Here is a 19,133-nt window from a genome sequence, read left to right as displayed (position 1 = left end):
CCAGGTTTTAGGGCTGCTCAGGTATTTACCTTCCTGTTTAACTGAACAAAATGCCGGACAGTACCTCAGTATCAGGCACAATGGTGGATGAAGCTTCTTTTGTTTTTTCCACTTGCTGGATGAGGAGGTCACAGTACAGTCTTAGTTCAGACATTTTCTTTTTCAAGGCCTGTGTGTTTTCATTAAACTCTTTATACAGAAAAATAAAACAAAAAGACAAAAGGAACACATTTAGTGTTGAAGGCAGGCGATTCATCTGGTCCACCCACAAGCTCAGACTACTTGAGAGAGAGAAAGCAGGGCAATCACTGGACAAAATGGCGCCTAGGGTAAGGGTTGATTTAAGCGCCCTGCTCTTATGGAGCTTGTGTGTTCACAGACTCAAAACAGAAGTACAGCACCCCTCCGTCACCCAGAGCTGTTCACATACCCCTTACGACCACTCTTGAGTGGAAGATACCAAGAGTAGGTAGATCTTGGGCAAGTCACTTGCAGGGCAATTCTATAACTGGCCACCCCCTTTTAGCCACCTCAATGCCACTCTTCCTGCACCAAAGAAGGTCCACTATCAGAGTACCATAACGTGCATTTTTTTTTTTACTTAGCTCCAAAACTACAGAATAATCTATCTATTTATATTAGATCAGAACTTTCCTTTTTAAGATTTAAATCCCATTTGAAAACACATTATTTTGAACTAGCCTACGGATATCCAATCCAAGTATATAATTTTCTTTTCTTTCCCTGTTGTTCTGCCTGGAAGATTAGTGAGCAATCTATTTTCCCCTTAACCCTTTCTCTGAGCTTACCCTCTCCTTTTCTCTTCCAGTGTGAAAGTGTCAACTTTCCTATCAACTGAAATGGTGTTTCCTTCTAGCGATTTTTTTGAATTTTTGTTATAGTAAACCGCTTTTAATCAATTCTGATAAGCGATTATATCAAATTTATAAACAACAAACATAACATGGTGAAACCCTATTCTAGAATGGTTTCTTGGGGCCCAGATTCCATTACAGAATACTGTTGTAACCTGGAATATGGGTGTCCGACATTCACATGCCCACAGTTACACCTGCCATAGACCTGGCATAACTGCAGTCACGTAAATGTAGCAAGGGCGTGTGTACCTACACGTCCAAGTGGAAGCTCCATTCAAATGAACGCTCCCCTTGCATTTACACATTATCCCCCAAATTCTATATGCACCTTAATTTCTGGGTGGAAATCGAAGCATATTCTATAACAATGTGCGTAACTTCATTGATTAACTAATCGGCGCTGTTAATTGGATATTAACAAGCAATTATCAGTACTAACTGGCATTGAGATTTACACACACAACTCACTAAGTGTACGTTGTAACGTGGTGCACCTAAACTCTAAGGACCCCTTTTAAGCACCTATGCGCACCCAACACACACCAAAATGGACTTACCGCCCGACTACCGCATGGCTCTTGTGGTAAATTCATTTTTTTGCACACGTCGCTACATGCATCTTTTATTTTTTGGTGCGCATAGTGGATATGCACCAAGTGGTATCTGAAACGTGTAGGTCATTACCACCTAAATTCCTTACTGCCAGGTCTATGGCTGGGGGTAAGGTCTGAGATCCAAAATGGATGTGAGGCAATTTTGATTTTGCCACACGTCCATTTTTTTTTTGGGGGGGGGGGGGGGGGGAGAGGCCTTTTTTACAGGTGTGCTGAAAAATGATTCTGCGCGTGCCCAAAACCGGCACCTACACTACCGCAAGCCACTTTTCAGCATGCCTTTGTAAAAGGACCCCTAAGTCTCATAGTTAAAAGAGGGCGTGGCCATGGGTGCGGTCAATTCTCTATGTACATTATTATTATACAATACACTCACTTTGCACCTAATTTAGGTGTCAGGATTTACCCCAAGTAAAACATGATCTAAATGGACGCAACCAAATTTGGGCACGTGGAGAGGCACTCGGTGTATTCTATGTACTGCATGGAAATTTAAGTCGATTCTATAAAATTTAAGCGTATTTTAGAGAATATGCCTAGGCAAATTTTTTTCCACACGGATTTTTCAGGCGCCATATATACAGCCCTATGCCACTCACATGCACCATTGCAGCCAAGTGCTTAATCACTTTCCTGCTAGTTAAATGCAGAAGTGTATACTTCCCTGACACAGCGCTGGCATCCTATATATTTATGTGCACAGTGGTAGGTAAATGTGAATATTCAGTTATAGACTTGTCCTTTTTAACCCTCCACTGTCTCAGGTACAAATTAGATTGTCCTCTGGAGCCAGAGAAATGCCTCCTGTATCTGAATGTATGATTATGTTATTTAAAACTTGATATACTGCCATTTCTGGTCACAGCAGTTTACAATATTTAAAATAAGACACACAAAAAAGAAAAGAACCCCCATTAAAATGGGAAACACCATAATCAACCCACAATAAAATCATAAGTGACATGGATTACAACATGGAACTGAAGTCGCATCACTAAACAGGACAACCCAGCATCACATAAAGAGATTTTAAAAAAATCAAAAACTGGAAAAAAGTGGGTTTTCAGAAGAACTTTAAATTTTGTCAGGGAAAGTTCTGACCTGGATAGGGGGAAGTAACTCACTCACCTTAGGCTACTATTGAAAAGGCATGATTTAAATCGAAATCCTCTTCCCTTCTTTAGAGGAGCTATGGGCATAGAGTGAGATGATCACAGGGCAGTGAGGGGACTGAAAGGGATCGGGGGGGGGGGCATCATTTCTGATGATCTAAAACAGTCAGGCAGTGTTTACCTACTGTGGGGAGGGGGAAAGGGTCAGGGATCAAATGATAAGAAAGTCATATTGGCACTGACAGCAGGAGGCCAATTCAGCACTAGCACTTACAACATTTGGGGTAACATCATACGCACCCCAAACTACAACTCTATGAGTGAAAAAAGAGTCAATAGCATACCCAAACCATAGGGATCGCTGTTAGGAAGGAGGAGATGACATTGCCCCTTTACTGGTCTTTAGAGACCACATCTACAAAAGGTGAAGGAGACTCAGAGGAAGGTCACCACAATAGTGCTTAGCCTGTGCTAGAAAACTTACATTGAAAGATTTAGGAACCAAAGATGTATTATCTAGAGCACAGGTTCTCAACCCGGTCCTCAGGACACATCTTAACCAGTTGGGTTTTCTGGAAACCCATAATGAATATACATGAGATAAATTTGCATGAACTACCTCCATTCAATGAAAATCTCTCTCGTGTATATTCATTGTGGGTATTCTGAAGCCCTGACTGGTTAGGTGTGTCCCGTAGACCAGGTTGAGATCCCCTGCTCTAGAGGGAAAAGGCAATAGACATGGTAGAAGCATTTAAAAACCAGTAGACTTCAATATGATACCAGGAAATGGTATCAACTCTAGGACAAGGGTCACTATATCAAGCTTAAAGGAGAGAGACTCCAAAGGAATGTGAGAAAATGGTTTTCCATTGAACGAGTGATGAACACCCAGGACAGACATCCAGTGGAGGTGACAAGAGCCAAATTGGAATAATTCAAGAATTCATGGGACAGACCTAATGGGAGGACGGTGCCCACAGACTGAGCAAGAACTGGGACAGTACAGTAGAAAGATGGGTGGGGCCAATTGCTTTTTATCTATCAGCTACCACGCACTCACCCCAGAGCTTATCCCACATTCTTCATTCAGCACATTTTCAGCATCCACGTAAGGTGTCAGAAACAGCTGATCATAACCAGGAAGTTCCTTGAATGAAGGCGTTACTCTGGCGCTGAAAAGACTCTCTTCGGCTGGCCCAGCCAGCAAACAAGGTATCGGTTGCGGCGGCGGGCGGCGATGGTGGCGGCTGAGGGGGGGCGGCTAAACAGTGCCCCCCACCTCGAGCTGTGGCCCCCGCTCCCGGTGAGGTCTGGCTACGCCCCTGCTCTTTCCTATCTATATGTTCCATCTTTGCTTATACCCTTCACTGTCAATTAAAGAGTTCTATCACATAGTACTATACTATGCCATACTCTGAATATTTTTACTGCTGTAATTGCCTATTGCTCATGTTTGATCTATTCTTACTGTACACCGCCTTGAATGAATTCCTTCAAAAAGGCGGTAAATAAATCCTAATAAAACAACAAATTTTTTCTGAAGCCAGCAGCCACAGGAAGACCACAGGGTACTCACTGAGGCGGATCTGGACCAGAAGAAGGTCTTGTCATGGCTGCGGTGGGTGTCCGTACAAGAGGACGAGATAACAAGAAAAACATCTAAAATCTTTTTAAAAGTACAGCAGTTGAATGCAACTCTGCTGAAAATCAATGATTAAGAGATGTCAGTTATTTATTATTTATTTATGAAATTTATATCCTGCCTAACTAAACCTAAGTGGATAACAATATAACATTTACTGTTCCTGGCTAATGTTGACTTCAGGACACTGGGGGGCAGGGGAGGGGGTAATTCGCTACAGTGTGCAAATTCTAAATCGGTAATCACGTGTGAAATTGGAGTTAAATGATAGTAGCATGAGTCTGCAATTATGTGCCAACAAATAAGTGTGAGCACTTACACCATGTCAATAGCTGCTGTAAATGTTACACATGTGTGTGTAGCTGACTGTATTTTAAAACCTTACTGCATAAGTTATGGGCACACCCCTGCCCCTGTCCCCACCCCTTGCAATTATGTGCCATAGAATTTACATGCTGAGGTTATAAAATACCAACTAAATGCAATTATGAGTGGCGTGGAGGTCAATTGATTTTTCACTCATTCAAAAAGTACAAAGACTAGGGGACACTCAATGAAATTACATGGAGATACTTTTAAAACAAATAGGAGGAAATATTTTTTCACTCAAAGGATAGTTAAGCTCTGGAACTTACTGCCAGAAGATCTGGTAACTGCGGGTTTTAAAAAAGGTTTGGATAAGTTCCTAGAGGAAAAGTCTGTAGTTTGCTATTGAGATAGATATGGGGAAGCCACTGCTTTCCCTGGGAATGGTAGCATGGAATGCTGCTACTATTTGGGTTTGTGCAAGGTACTTTTGAGCTGGATTGGCCACTGTTAGAAGTAGGATACTAGGCTAGATGGACCATTGGTCTGATCCAGTATGGTTGTCCTTATTATGTTCTCAAGTAATTGCTTATCAGTGCCAATCAGTACCACTTAACAATTGTAACTAATAATTTGTTAATACCAATGAGCAGCTGATTTCTCAATTAAGTTATGCACATTAACTGTAGGCATTCTATAACCTAACAGCGCTATTTTGCGCACGAATCCCTGAATTCTATATATGGCGATTAAGTTGCATGCACAATTTAGTAGTTTAATATTCAATTGATGCCAATAATTGGCTACTAATAAGCAATTATCAGCACTAATTGTTACTAATTAGAATTTACTTGCGCAACTTTCTAATCGTCTTCTGTAAAGTGATGCGCGTAAATTTTAATGTGCGGATCTCAAAAGGCAAATGGGCTGGTCAAGGGCATTCCTAAAAAATTACGCACACTATGATAGGTGCAAATCAGACATATTCTAAGTTGGGAGCAGGCATTTATTTGCCATATATAGAATGTGGTTCTAAGGGTAAAATTGGTTGCCCAAGATTAAACCATTCCTGTTCTCATGCTTCTAATCTCACCCTCCTCTACCCCAAATAAATACAAGCAGAGCTAGCCCAGCAAAAGAGGTTCTATGTCCTATACAACATATGTAGGGAATTACTAATAATTTGGATGTTTAGCTTCCCTTTCTAAATAATGGCCAAGCCTGCGTATAGCATTACTAGCATGCAATTCTGCAGCCACAGGAAAAAACACAATTTGCTTTCCCACAAAATTCCTCAATCCCCACAGGATCATCATGGGAGACCAACAGTCTCTACACTGACAATACAGCAGTAGCCCTACATCTCGCTCCCTGCCTCTCACCAGGTGCAATGCTCACTGACACTGTACTTCAAACTGCCTCTTCCCCCCTCCGCTTCTGGGCCTGGAGTTTTGCATTAATGAATCGTGCCTGAGGTTCATTACTGCCAATGGCCACTTTCTGCAGCAGCCAAAGCAAGCCAGGATTGGAGCAGGGTATGGGGGTAACTGAGTGGGTGAGTGGGGGGGGGGGGGGGGGGAGGGAAACACAGCAAGGAAAGAGCAAGTGGTCCCTCATACCTGAAGCTCCGATGCTAAAGTGAACAGTGCTAGCCCCATACTGCAAGAACAGCAATGAAACATAGACTTCCAATGCTCAAAGCTAATGGCATACAAATGATATGAGCTCTGTGAGACTAAAAGTAAGGGTGCCTGGTGCACGTGCACAGGAGTTTCACAGTTAGCATAGCTCTTGTGTGTATGCCCAGGCAAACCCTGAAGGGAAGAACACATTAGTGACGATCTTGTGTGCCTGTAAATATAAAAGACTAGTAAAAAAGCCCCGTTTCTGATGCAAATGAACCGGGGGCTAGCAATGTTTTCTTCTGTGTGCATGTGGGAGTGTGTGTGTCCCTGCCCTCTGGCCTCTCTCCCCTCCCCCCTCTGAGTCCTTCACTGTTACAGAGCCAGCGATTTGATTTCGTGCTCTGCTGTTTTCCTTCACTGACTGTGTTACAGAGAGGGCGGGGCAGACACTCATAGGGAAACCGGATATCTCGCCCCCTTCACACTTCCGGCTGGAGGCTTCATAGAACGTTGGTGTTGCCTTTTATATAGAGAGATTTTCACATTTCTCTTTTCCACTTGGAAGGCTTATATTTAAACGCAAAAAAACAGGTGCCAATGTGTGTTTTCATTTTCAGGTTTGCTCGGACTTGCACACATTTGTTCCTTGGTACCAGCGCTTAGAGGCTTGCACAAGCTTCCTTTCGCTTCCAAAACAAATCAAAACAGTCAGATTTTAAGCAGAAAATCATAAGAAATCCCCCAGTAGGCTTCAGTGCTAAGAACAGGATTTATTTGTGCTGTTCCCTGAGCATTGGGAGGGCATAGCAAATGACCTCATTGACCTCATTAACATCTGTTTGCCGGGCAAAATGGAAGAGACTATTATAAAGAACAAAATTACAGAGCATATTCAAAAGCATGGATTAGGATTAATGAGACAAAACCAACATGGATTTAGTGAAGGGAAATCTTGCCTCACCAATCTATTATATTTCTTTGAAGGGGTGAACAAACATGTGGATAAAGGTGAACCGGTTGCTATTGTGTATCTGGATTTTCAAAAGGCGTTTGACAAAGAACTTCATGAAACACTCCAGAGAAAATTGGAGAGTCATGGGATAGGAGGTACTGTTCTATTGTGGATTAAAAACTGGTTAAAAGATAGAAACCAGAGAGTAGGGTTAAATGGTCAGTATTCTCAATGGGGAAGGGTAGTTAGTGGGATTCCCCAGGGGTCTGTGCTGGGACCGCTGCTTTTTAACATATTTATAAATGATCTAGAGATGGGAGTAACTAGTGAGGTAATTAAATTTGCTGACAACACAAAGTTATCAAATTACAAGAGGATTGCGAAAAATTACAAGAGGACCTTATGAGACTCGGAGACTGGGCGTCTAAATGGCAGATGACGTTTAATGTGAGCAAGTGCAAAGTGATGTATGTGGGAAAGAGGAACCCGAATGATAGTCACATGATGCAAGATTCCACGTTAGGAGTCACAGACCAAGAAAGGGATCTAGGTGTCGTCGTTGATGATACCGTGAAACCCTCTGCTCAGTGTGATGCGGCGGCAAAGAAAACAAATAGAATGTTAGGTATTATTAGGAAAGGAATGGAAAACAAAAATGAGGATGTTATAATGCCTTTGTATTGCTCCATGGTGCAACCGCACCTCGAACACTGTGTTCAATTCTGGTCACCGCATCTCAAAATAGATATAGTGGAATTAGAAAAGGTATAGAGAAGGGTGACGAAAATGATAAGGAGGATGGGATGACTTTCCTATGAGGAAAGGCTGAAGCGGCTAGGGCTCTTCAGCTTGGAGAATAAATTCCTGAGGGGAGATATGATAGAGGTCTATAAAATAATGAGCAGAGTGGAACGGGTAGATATGAATCGTTTGTTTACTCCTTCCAAAAATACTAGGACTAGGGGGCATGCAATTAAGCTACAAAGTAGTAAATTTAAAACAAATCGGAGAAACTTTTTCTTCACTCAACGTGTAATTAAACTCTGGAATTCATTGCCAGAGAATGTGGTAAAGGCGGTTAGCTTAGCTGGGTTTAAAAAAAAGTTTGGATGGCTTCTTAAAGGAAAAGTCCATAGACCACTATTAAAGTGACTTGGGGAAAATCCACTGCTTATTTCTGGGATAAGCAGCATAAAATGTTTTCTACTTTTGGGGGATCTTGCCAGGTATTTGTGACCTGGATTGGCCACTGTTGGAAACAGGATGCTGCGCTTATGTACCTTTGGTCTGTCCCAATGTGGCAATACTTATGTACTTACGACAGTAATATCTGAAACAAACTGGGACTTCTTAAGAATACCCCTTAGCAGATGGAAGGTAACAAATGATAAAAAAACCTCTGTATACAGATCTTATCATGAATTTTAAGATAAGAAACAAGCAGGAAACAGATTTTATGAAATTATTTGCACCCTCACATCAACAGAAAAAAAGTTACTTATTTTATTACACATGCATATTTTCTGGAAAACCTAAATATCGTACTTTCCCTCCTATTATCTCAGATTTGGTTTTGCTCTATTTTTCTGAGCTCAGGCTGCATAGTTCATATTGTGTATTGTACCTAGCTAGTGATTTATCACTTCCTACCAACCAATAAAAAGATACAAACAATACAAAACAAATATACAAGATATAAAAATGGGCATATGATGGGCAAAGGTTAGCAGCAGAAATGCTTCACATGAAGCTGCAAGGAGCTAGACTCAGTAGCAGTCAATAATATTTTATCATGGAAAGGGTGGTGGATGCCTGGAAGGCCCTCCCAGGGAAAATGGTGGAGACAAAATTAGTAATGGAATTAAAGTGGGATATACAGAGAGGATCCCTATATCACATGAGGATGGAAATTAAACATTGAGCGTGTCTGATGAAAATTGCAGTGAAAGAACTTATTGCACTTCTAAAAAGACATGAGGGGGAGGGACCCTGCACAGAGCAGCTGCTACACCCTAAATGACAGCAGGGGGGTAATCAGAAATCAACAGCAATCACACCACCAACCACCTTACTGGGCAACTAGACCAGAGCCAACTCAAGGGGTTATGGCTCCCTGTGCCAACTTTTGCACCCCCCTCTTGGTGCCAAGTCTTACAGTATGAACACAAAGATGTTAGGTCTCATACCGTTAGAACGGCCCTGTACCAGAAAATACCTGGGTTTTCAGATCCTTTTATTTTTACAGTTGGGTTGGTCCTGGTCTTTCTTTACCACTTCATTTTTCTGGTTTCCTCATAAGTCCTCATCCAGAATCTTATTTCCATCTGTTTTGTTCTGCTCCCTGTCTTCTTCCCTTCCTCCCCTACACTATCTCTGACCTTGATCCTTCTGTTTCATCTTTTCCCCATTTCTTGTCTGCCTTTCTATCTTCCTATATCTAGATGTCAATCCCCCCACCTTCTTGTCCCTTTCCAGTTCTGTCATCCCCTTGTACCTACTTACCAGATTTCCATTTCCTGCTCTTACTTCTCTAGTCCTCTCATTCCCCACCTCTGTCTCATTCCTTCCATAGCCTCCTACTCACCTTTTACCCACTTTCTAGAACCTCATTTCCATCCTATGTACATATCCCCATCACAGTCTATTTACCTTCCTCCACCTCTCATCCTCTTACCAACCTCAGCAACTTCCCCATCATTCATCCCCTCTCCACCTCATATCTTTCCATCCTCCCTCACCTCCTTCAAAGACCTGTCCTTTCATCTGCCTCCCAATCCCTCCCCAAACTTTCCGGGTCCTTCAAACCATCTCCCTTCCCCATTTTTCTGCACTCAATCTCACAGCCCTGTCAGAACCCACTCAAATCACCTAGTCTCCACTGTCTTCCCTAATCCCTGCTTCGAGCACTTAGTCTCTACTATCCTCTCACGTAATCCAAGTCCACACTCTCATCCTACCCAATACCGAGTCTTCAAATCACAATCCCACCCAAACTCTGGTTCCCCACTTACAATCCCAATACTCAGCCAATGTTACAATCTGTCTTCTTCTGGCCTTCCACCCAATCTTAGAGTCTCCACCTATGTCTAAGTCCCTGCTCTCCGTATATGTCTTCCTCTCTCTCCCCTTTCCTAAGCGTCCAGTACCCTGCCTTTTCCACCATACCTATTTTCTCCTTCCTAAAGTCTTCCCATACATATCCTTGCTTCTCCTCCTCATACTGTCCTCCTCCCTTTTCTACCAGCATCTGCCTTCTGCCCCCTTCTCTTAGAGCTCAGTCCCAGCATCCACCATCCAGCCTAGCATCTGCCTTCCACCCCTTCTCTTAGCGCCCAGTCCCAGCATCAGCCTTCTCTCAATCCCATCTCCTTCTCTCAGGTCCCAGCAACTACCTTCCCGCAGACACAGTGGTAGGAGGAAGTTCTTTTGCTTCTGCCACTGTGCTCTGGCTAAAGGCTGAGCTACTGGTTTCAAATGCAAGAGAGGCGCAGTTCTCCCAAGTGCCACCTCTTCTTGCGTTTGAAACGTGGTTTGCAGCAGAGCACAACTGCACACAATGTATATGCTAGAACATGTATCCGCCCACAGCAAAAATGCCTGTGTACGCAAACAGGCCCTTATTCACCTCAGACTTTTCACCCTTTCTGCTTATGTGAGACCTTGATAAATCAGGCCCTTAATATGCTACTAACTAATAAAACAAAGAATATTTTGCAAACATAGCAGAGTAATTAGAAACTTGAATTTCGTAAATTCTCAGTTACATTAGCTTTCTAACAGGATTACTGAAGTGGATAAAGCAGGGACAGCCTGACCATTGGGCCAACCGGGCAGTGCCCGAGGGCCCAGAGGCTCTAAGGGACCCAGAGGCTCTCCCCAGATGCCCGCCACACACTACAGCCCTCCCCAGTCCTACCTTTAAAGGTGGGCCGCTGGTAATCTAGTGGCCTCTGCAGGGGGGAACATTTCTTTCCTGACCGTTGTGCTGCCATTATTTCACCTGGCTGGCACCACTGTATTTTAAAAATGGCGGCTGAGACTCCCTGCAGAAGTCTCGTGAGACTGTCAGACTACCACGGGAAGTCTCGGCTGCCATTTTGAAAACAACGGCAGCGCCAGCAGGCAGGGAAATAGTGACAGTGCAGCGGGCAGAAAAGAACATGCTCCTCCCCCACCCCACCCTCAGAGACCACCAGGGCCCTTCACGTAGGGACCGGGGCAGCGGGGACGTTGGCTGCGGCGGCAGGGGGGACAGCAGTGCAGTGGTAGGGGGGTGTTGGGCAGCGGCTGGGCAGGGGGGCCCACACCACTCTCAGTCTGCCCCTGGGATAAAGGATGTTTGCAGGTAGCACATGCAACTAAGAAAAGCTTTCTTGCAGATATGTTACCTTTCTCTGCTTGTCTGATATCAGTCAGGCACGCCTTTGCTGAGCCAGGGCCACCAGCCACTTCTGCCTTTCCGCTGCACTTCTGGCTTTCAGGTAGAAGCACTGTTCTCCAGGAATGATCAGATCCATCCGAGTGTTATCTGTGGAGTGAACTACACACAACACCGACCTCAGCCAAAATTACAGCATCATCAGTATTCAAAGAGAGCATCTTGGACTATTCTAAGATCTGACACTATAAATTTGAATTTACATCAATCTATAATACTTCTTGAATGAATTCACCACCACACTGTCAACCATTAAAGCTATTTTATTAATCCAGAACAAAGATCTGCTCTATGTTGTATAGAGATTGAAACTGGGCCACATTGCATGAGCTGGAATGGAAGATACAAGAAACTAACATGGGTCATTCTGTAACCTGAGTTGCACCCCCATGCGTCTACTGAACTCCCATCCCCCCACCTGCATAATTATCTCCCTTCCCTCCACCATAGATGCCATGGCCATCTTCTGCCTGTTACTTCCTCCCCTGAGAGCTTTACACTACACATGGGGGGGGGGGGGGAGAACTGAGAGTCCCCACAGCCATGCCACCCACTTCTCCCATAGTACACAATCCAGGCCAATATGATTATCTGCCCGGGTCTCCTCAGGAGTGCCCACACACCTCACAGTCTCAGAGATCATCCATCACTCAGCTCAGTTCGTAAGCTCATAACTGCTACTCTCTATAGATGTACCATGATTTTTTTTTTTTAATGTGCAAGACCAGGAAACTTCAATGGTCCTCAGTTTTAAACAGGTATTTCTCAGCAAGACCAGAATGGCACACTAAGGAGAGAAGCACCTATCGTACCTGAATGAAATTCACACTGAACAACCAACAAAAAAAGTGTAAGGGAAAGGGAATTGATATACCACCTTTCTGTGTTTTTTACAACTATATTTAAAGCGGTTTACATATTATATACAGGTACTTATTTATACCTGAGGCAATGGAGGGTTAAGTGACTTGCCCAGAGTCACAAGGAGCTGCAGTGGGAATTGAACCCAGTTCACCAGGATCAAAGTCAGCTGCACTAACCATTAGGCTACACCTCCATTTTTGTAAGCAAAATCTAAATAAATGTGAGGTATGTCAGGAAGAAACACATAAAACTGTGCAAGGCTGATATTAATGAACTGCTCCAAGGTTCCAGCCACCATCAACCTGACAGGTAGAACAGGGCAACCATGCCAAGCTCTGCGGTGTGGCTGTACTTGCAGTAGAGTTCTGCGCAGAAATGATCTACTTTTTCAATGCATTCAAACGCTATTCCACAACTTCCATTTTCTTTGAAAATTCAGACATCGCGAAACACATTCGAAAACAACTCTGAAACTGTGTCAGAATTTAAGAAAGCATGGGACAGACATGAGGGACCTCTCAGCAAAAGAAGAAGTTAGTATTTATTTAGGATGGGCAGACCGTAAGGGCCATTTGTTTCTGTTTCTATCTAAAAGCAGGCTGACCTGTGCAAGCCTCTCAGCTGGAGGAGGCATGGGATAGTGTCCTTCCTCCAATGTGGCTGCCTCTGTCATCCCTGACCCCTGAGGGGCCAGTGCAATAAAATGCACTAAGCATTGTGCACAGCTTAACACACAAAAATACGTGCAAAAGCCAAGCTATCTTGAGTGCTGTGTTAAAATGAGCTTACTGTGCACAAAGACTTCAACAGGCATTGGTGCACAGCTCTTAAATACCATGGTACTGAAGAAATTATATTCAATGCAGATGCAGGGACGTGCACAGGATGGATGACAGTAGGGAGGAGTAGCCTAATGGTTAGTGCAGTGCCTTGCGAATCTGGGGTACCAGGTTCAATTTCCAATGCAGCTCCTTTGCACTCTAGGCAAGTCGCTTAACTCTCCATTGCTCCAGGCACAGAGTAAGTACCTGAATATAATATGTAAACTGCTTTGATTTTAAACACAGAAAGGCGGTATATCAAATCCCATCCCTTCTCCCTTTCTAATGCTGGGACTTTAACATAAAATCTGAGGAGGAGTAAAGAGTTAGTTTTTGTTCCTCTATGGTCAGTGTCAGTGAGTATTTCAAGCCTGTTTCTTCTCTATGCTGCATGCATACAGGTTCTGCAACTTTCCTCTGGCTTCCATGAACAGGAAGGGTCAAAGACAGGGATGAGGAGCTGAAGGGAGGTGTGCTAGAACAGAGAGTAAAGTGATGGACTGTGCATTGAAAAACTAAAGCAGCTCTTAGAGTTGCATGTGCATACAACTGTATCTGAATTCAAGAAAACTTGGGACAAGTACATAGGTCTAAGGGAGAGGAGGGGTAGATGGCATGGATGATGGGCAGACTGCTGTTGTTTTTCTCCATTTCTATTCTGTGTATAAAATACTGGCACTGCAAACACTGGAGGCAATTCTCTAACAGGGCATAAACACTTAGGTGCCATATTTACACGGGCAGTGAACCTATTCCATAAAGATACTTAAGCGCTCTTATAGAATACTAGTGTACACCTAAACCTGTACTACCCCAAGCTACAAAGGACTCAAATACAAATCAACCTACGCATCCAACGTTTCCTACATAAGCACCCAATTGTGGAACGCATTACCAAAAGCCATGAAAACCTCATACGACCACCTACACTCCCGGAGAACATTAAAAACTTATCTTTTTAAAAAGGCATACCCCACCAACCCAACAAATGCCTGATCTCTACAACACAATAACACTAAAACTCAAATGCACAAAACACAACTCTTCCCACTGTTCAACAACCTTATGTGGCTGTCCCACAAGAATTTTATCTCGTCTCAACATCACTCTGTATTTGTAAACACCGGAGACTGCAAACGCACCACCGGTACGATCTAAGCCACATTGAGCCTGCAAATAGGTGGGAAAATGTGTATGCCAGGTCTATGGCTGGTGTATATGGGCATGACTAAATGCGCATAACTCTTGAAGACTAAACAAAGTAACTTAAATTCAGTCCTAGCCTGGAAAGGAAGCCCATGCAAAGATCCATCATTCTAGCTCCTCATAAAAATAATCTTAGCCAACTGTTTTCTGCAACACTTAAAGCAGCCTTTTCAACAACTGCCAAGGAGATTCCCTCTGGCCTGCACTTCACTGGCTCTACACCTGTATGCACTCTCCAGAAGCTGCAGCCAGCACTCAGTGACGATTTGGCCCGGGTTCAGCAGCGCTTCCCACTCCACATCCTGTGGGAGTATACTAGCCTCTTGGTTACCACCTACATACCCAGGGTCCTCCAAGACGTCCAAGCACTGCCTCCTCCTCCTCCCTCCAATAATTCAGTGCAGCCGCACTTGCTCTCCGCCCCGTGCTGATGCAGCAAGGTTCACATTGACACATGTACAGGCCAGCAGCATCAGAGGTCACTTGATCTACTAGCGAATGTGTGTGGCGATTTCCACATGCAGCTGTCCCGTGCATGTGTCAGTGTGATCCTTGCTGCATTAGCCCAGGCAGAGAGGGTGTGGCACTGAATTACTCAAGAGAGGATGCAGAGGGCTTGCATGTGACAGTTAATCATGGTATCTCACCAAAGCAGTATTTGTTTGACATAGAGGGGCATAATCGAACGGGGACGACCATCTCTAAGGACGTCCCGACGAAGGGCTGGGGAAACCGCTATTATCGAAACAAGATGGGCGTCCATCTTTCGTTTCGATAATACGGTCGGGGATGCCCAAATCTCAACATTTAGGTCGACATTAGAGATGGTCATCCACGATTTTCGGTGATAATGGAAACCGAGGACGCCCATCTCAAAAATGACCAAATCCATGCCATTTGGTCATGGGAGGAGCCAGCATTCGTAGTGCACTGGTCCCCCTCACATGCCAGGACACCAACCAAGCACCCTAGGGGGCACTGCAGTGGACTTCACAAATTGCTCCTAGGTGCATATCTCCCTTACCTTCAGTGCTGAGCCCCCCCAAACCCCCGTAAAACCCATTCCCCACAACTGTACACCACTACCATAGCCCTAAGGGGTGAAGGGGGGCACCTACATGTGGGTACAGTGGGTTTCTGGTGGGTGTTGAAGGGCTCACATTTACCAGCACAAGTGTAACAGGTGGGGGGGGGGGGGGGGGAATGGAGGGCTGGGTCCGCCTGCCTGAAGTGCACTGCACCCACTAAAACTGCTCCAGGGACCCTGCATACTGCTGTCATGGAGCTGGGTATGACATTTCAGGCTGGCAAAAAAAAATTACATTTTTTTTAGGGTGGGAGGGGGTTGGTGACCACTAGTAAGGGGAGGTCATCCCCGATTCCCTCCGGTAGTCATCTGGTCAGTTTGGGCACCTTTTTGAGGCTTAGTCGTGAAAAAAAATGGACCAAGTAAAGTCGACCAAATGCTCGTCAGGGACGCCCTTCTTTTTTCCATTATTGGCCAAGGACGCCCATCTCTTAAGCACGCCCCAGTCCTGGCTTCACTACGCCTCCGACACGCCCCCGTGACCTTTGGTCGTCCCCGCGACAGACTGCAGTTGAGGACGCCCAAAATTGGCTTTCGATTATTCCAATTTGGGTGACCCTGAGAGCAGGACGCCCATCTCCTGATTTGTGTCGAAAGATGGGCACCCTTCTCTTTCGAAAATGCCCCTGATTATGAGTCTCAGATGAGGACTGATAAGGGGGCTGGAGTGTGGGTGCAGGAAGAGGGTCTAGAAAAAAATATGGATGTATGCGAAAGCAGGGAGGGAGGTGGAGTGTATGTGAGGGAGAGGGACTAGAAAAAAGGTGGATGGAGTGTAGGTGTAGGGGACAGGAGCTTTGAAAAAAAGATAGGGGTGGGGTGCAGGGAGAGGGGCTGGGAAAAAAGGCGGATGGAGTATGGGTGCAGGGAGAGGGGTAGGAAAAAAAAGGTGACGGAGTGTGGGTGCTGGGATATGAGAGCAGGAGAGAAGGGATAAAAAAAAAGGTGTCTGAAGCGTAAGTACAGGGAGGGGGCTGTAAATAAAAAAGGTGGATAGAATGTGAGTGCAGGGAGAGGGGCTGTAAAAATATGGATGGCATGTGGATGCAGGGAAGGAGCTGGAAAAAAGGTAGATGGAGTGTGGGCGCAGGGAGGGGGCTGGAAAAAACACACCACCAAAAACAGATTACCCAATGATTTAATTTTTAAATATGAGGGTGATGGGTGGGGGGGGAACTCCGTTTAAAATTGCTGTTTTTGAATGAATGTTATTTGTGGCTATAAAGATAACACAAAAAGGGGCATAATCGAACGGAAACGTCTATCTCCGAGAATGGGTCCGTGAAGGGGCGGACCGAAGCGTATTTTCGAAAAACATGGACGTTTATCTTTTTTTGAGCTGGGCGTTTTTGTTTTTCAGCGATAATGGAAACCGAAAGCGCCCAGCTCAAAAACGAATAACTCCAAGACATTTATTCGTGGGAGGGGCCAGGATTCATAGTGCACTGGTCCCCCTCACATGCCAGGACACCAACCGGGCACCCTAGGGGGCACTTTTACAAAAAAAAAAACAAAGTAAAACAGCTCCCAGGTGCATAGCACCCTTCCCTTGGGTGTTGAGCCCCCCAAATCCCCCTCAAAACCCACTGCCCACAAGTCTACACCATTACTATAGCCCTAAGGGGTGAAGGGGGGGCACCTACATGTGGGTACAGAGGGTTTGGGGGGGCGGTTTGGAGGGCTCCCATTTACCAGCACAAGTGAAACAGGTGGGGAGGGGTGGGCCTGGGTCCACCTGCCTGAAGTCCACTGCACACCCTAATAACTGCTCCAGTGACCTGCATACTGCATACTGGGTATGACATTTGAGGGTGAAAATAAAAAGTTGTGAAACGGCATATTTTGTGGTGGGAGGGGGTTTGTGACCACTTGGGAAGTCAGGGGAGGTCATCCCCGATTCCCTCCAGTGGTCATCTGGTCATTTAGGGCACTTTTTGGGGCCTTATTCGTGGAAAAACAGGGTCCAGGAAAAGTGCCCTAAATTCTCGCTAAAAACGCATATTTTTTTTCCATTATCGGCGAAAGGCGCCCATCTCTGATAGCCTGATAACCACGCCCCAGTTCCGCCTTCACCACGCCCCCATCAACTTTGTCCGCATCCGCGACGGAGTGCAGTTGAAAACGTCCAAATTCGGCTTTCGATTATACCACTTTATTCATTTTTGTGAGATAAACGTCTATCTCCCGATTTGGGTCACAATATAGGCATTTTCTATTTCGATTATAAGCAGGAAAGTTAACAATTTTAATTATTGAACTTTAAATACAATCATAATACTTTCTTGTTAAATGATAAAATATATATATATATAGTTAAAAAACTGATGGTGTGCCCTGACAATTTTTGCACCTTGTAAGTGTGTCACAAAATGAAAAAGGTTGAAAATCACTGACAAAGTCTAAGCAAAAACTGCCTTGAAAGTCTCAAATACCGAATGATGTCATTTAGATGAGTTAAAAATCATGGCCTGCATAACCTTTTATAAATATTCAAGAAAAAGAAATTCACATAATCTGACACACTATAAGTAGATAGAAGAAGGTATTTTTAAACACTTTCTCTGTCGGTCCAGCACAAGCTTCGGCTTAATCTAACTTCCAAGCTTGAAGAGGACTGTAACTATAAATTAACCCCTCCCTCCCACTCACACATTTTAGGGCTCTCAAGTATAAACTCTATTTTTTTTCCTTTTATACAAAGCAATACCATGTTTCTCCACATTCAATTTAAGGTGATGCACGCCTATCCAAGTTATTAATCTATCAAAACGCATATAAGCGGCATATTTTCAAAGCACTTCGACTTACAAAATTGCATAGTAACATATGTAACTTTTATGTCTAAGTGCTTTGAAAATGAGCCCCCATGTCTCCTCCAAAGAGGATCGTAAGGGATAGCACTTTCCAAAGAAGAAGAATATGTCCCTCACAGCTTTAAAATTTTAGGGCTGTACATTGATTAAAAATTGTAATCACACGATTAATTGCATAAAAGCATCCCCCCTCACATTTCCTCCTGTACAGTGCAAAATTTTGTCAGCAGAAGTAAATTCTCTGAACTGACAAGCTTTAATTACTAAACTGAAAATAACATTTTTCTTACCTTTGTTTTTAACCATCTTGTTCCCTGTCTCTGGTTTTGCTTCCCTCTCTCTGTGCTCTGACCTCTATTTCCAGGGCCTCCGGTCCATTCACTATTTCTTTTCTCTCCTTCTTTCTCCTTCACTCCTTACCCTATATCCATCTTTCACATCCAACTTTCTTTCATTTTTCTGCCTCCTTCTCAAATCTATCTAATTTTCAGCTCTTCCCTTTCCTTCCATCTATAGCAGCATCTCCTCCCTTCTCTTCCGATCCCTGCCATCTATGTGCATTTCCCCACTCTTCTCTTTTCCTACCCTCTGTTCATGTCCACTATCTCACTTCTTTCTTTGATTTCCCCCTTCATCTATCTGCCCTCTTTTTCATTGCTATCCAGCATCACCCCTTTCTCTCTGTTCCCCAAACATCTAGCTCTGCTTCTCTCTTCATTATCCACCACCGACTCATCTCTCTCTCTTCCCTCTCATCATCCAGCATCACCCC

At 44.2% G+C, this 19,133-nt stretch overlaps 1 protein-coding gene across 1 annotated transcript in view; it reads right to left on the bottom strand.

The window, feature by feature from the left end:
* PLEKHA8 (pleckstrin homology domain containing A8) overlaps positions 1 to 19,133 on the bottom strand; it is a 123,415-nt gene that overhangs the window by 80,619 nt on the left and 23,663 nt on the right. Inside the window, 3 exon segments of the mRNA XM_030202538.1 lie at positions 65 to 189; positions 11,521 to 11,568; positions 11,571 to 11,672. Coding sequence (XP_030058398.1) covers positions 65 to 189; positions 11,521 to 11,568; positions 11,571 to 11,672 — 275 coding nt within the window.

Source organism: Microcaecilia unicolor, chromosome 1 (assembly GCF_901765095.1).
Source record: "Microcaecilia unicolor chromosome 1, aMicUni1.1, whole genome shotgun sequence".
NCBI lineage: Eukaryota > Metazoa > Chordata > Amphibia > Gymnophiona > Siphonopidae > Microcaecilia > Microcaecilia unicolor.
Note: the sequence above shows the minus strand (reverse complement) of the source record. Positions and strands in the feature narration are given on the sequence as shown.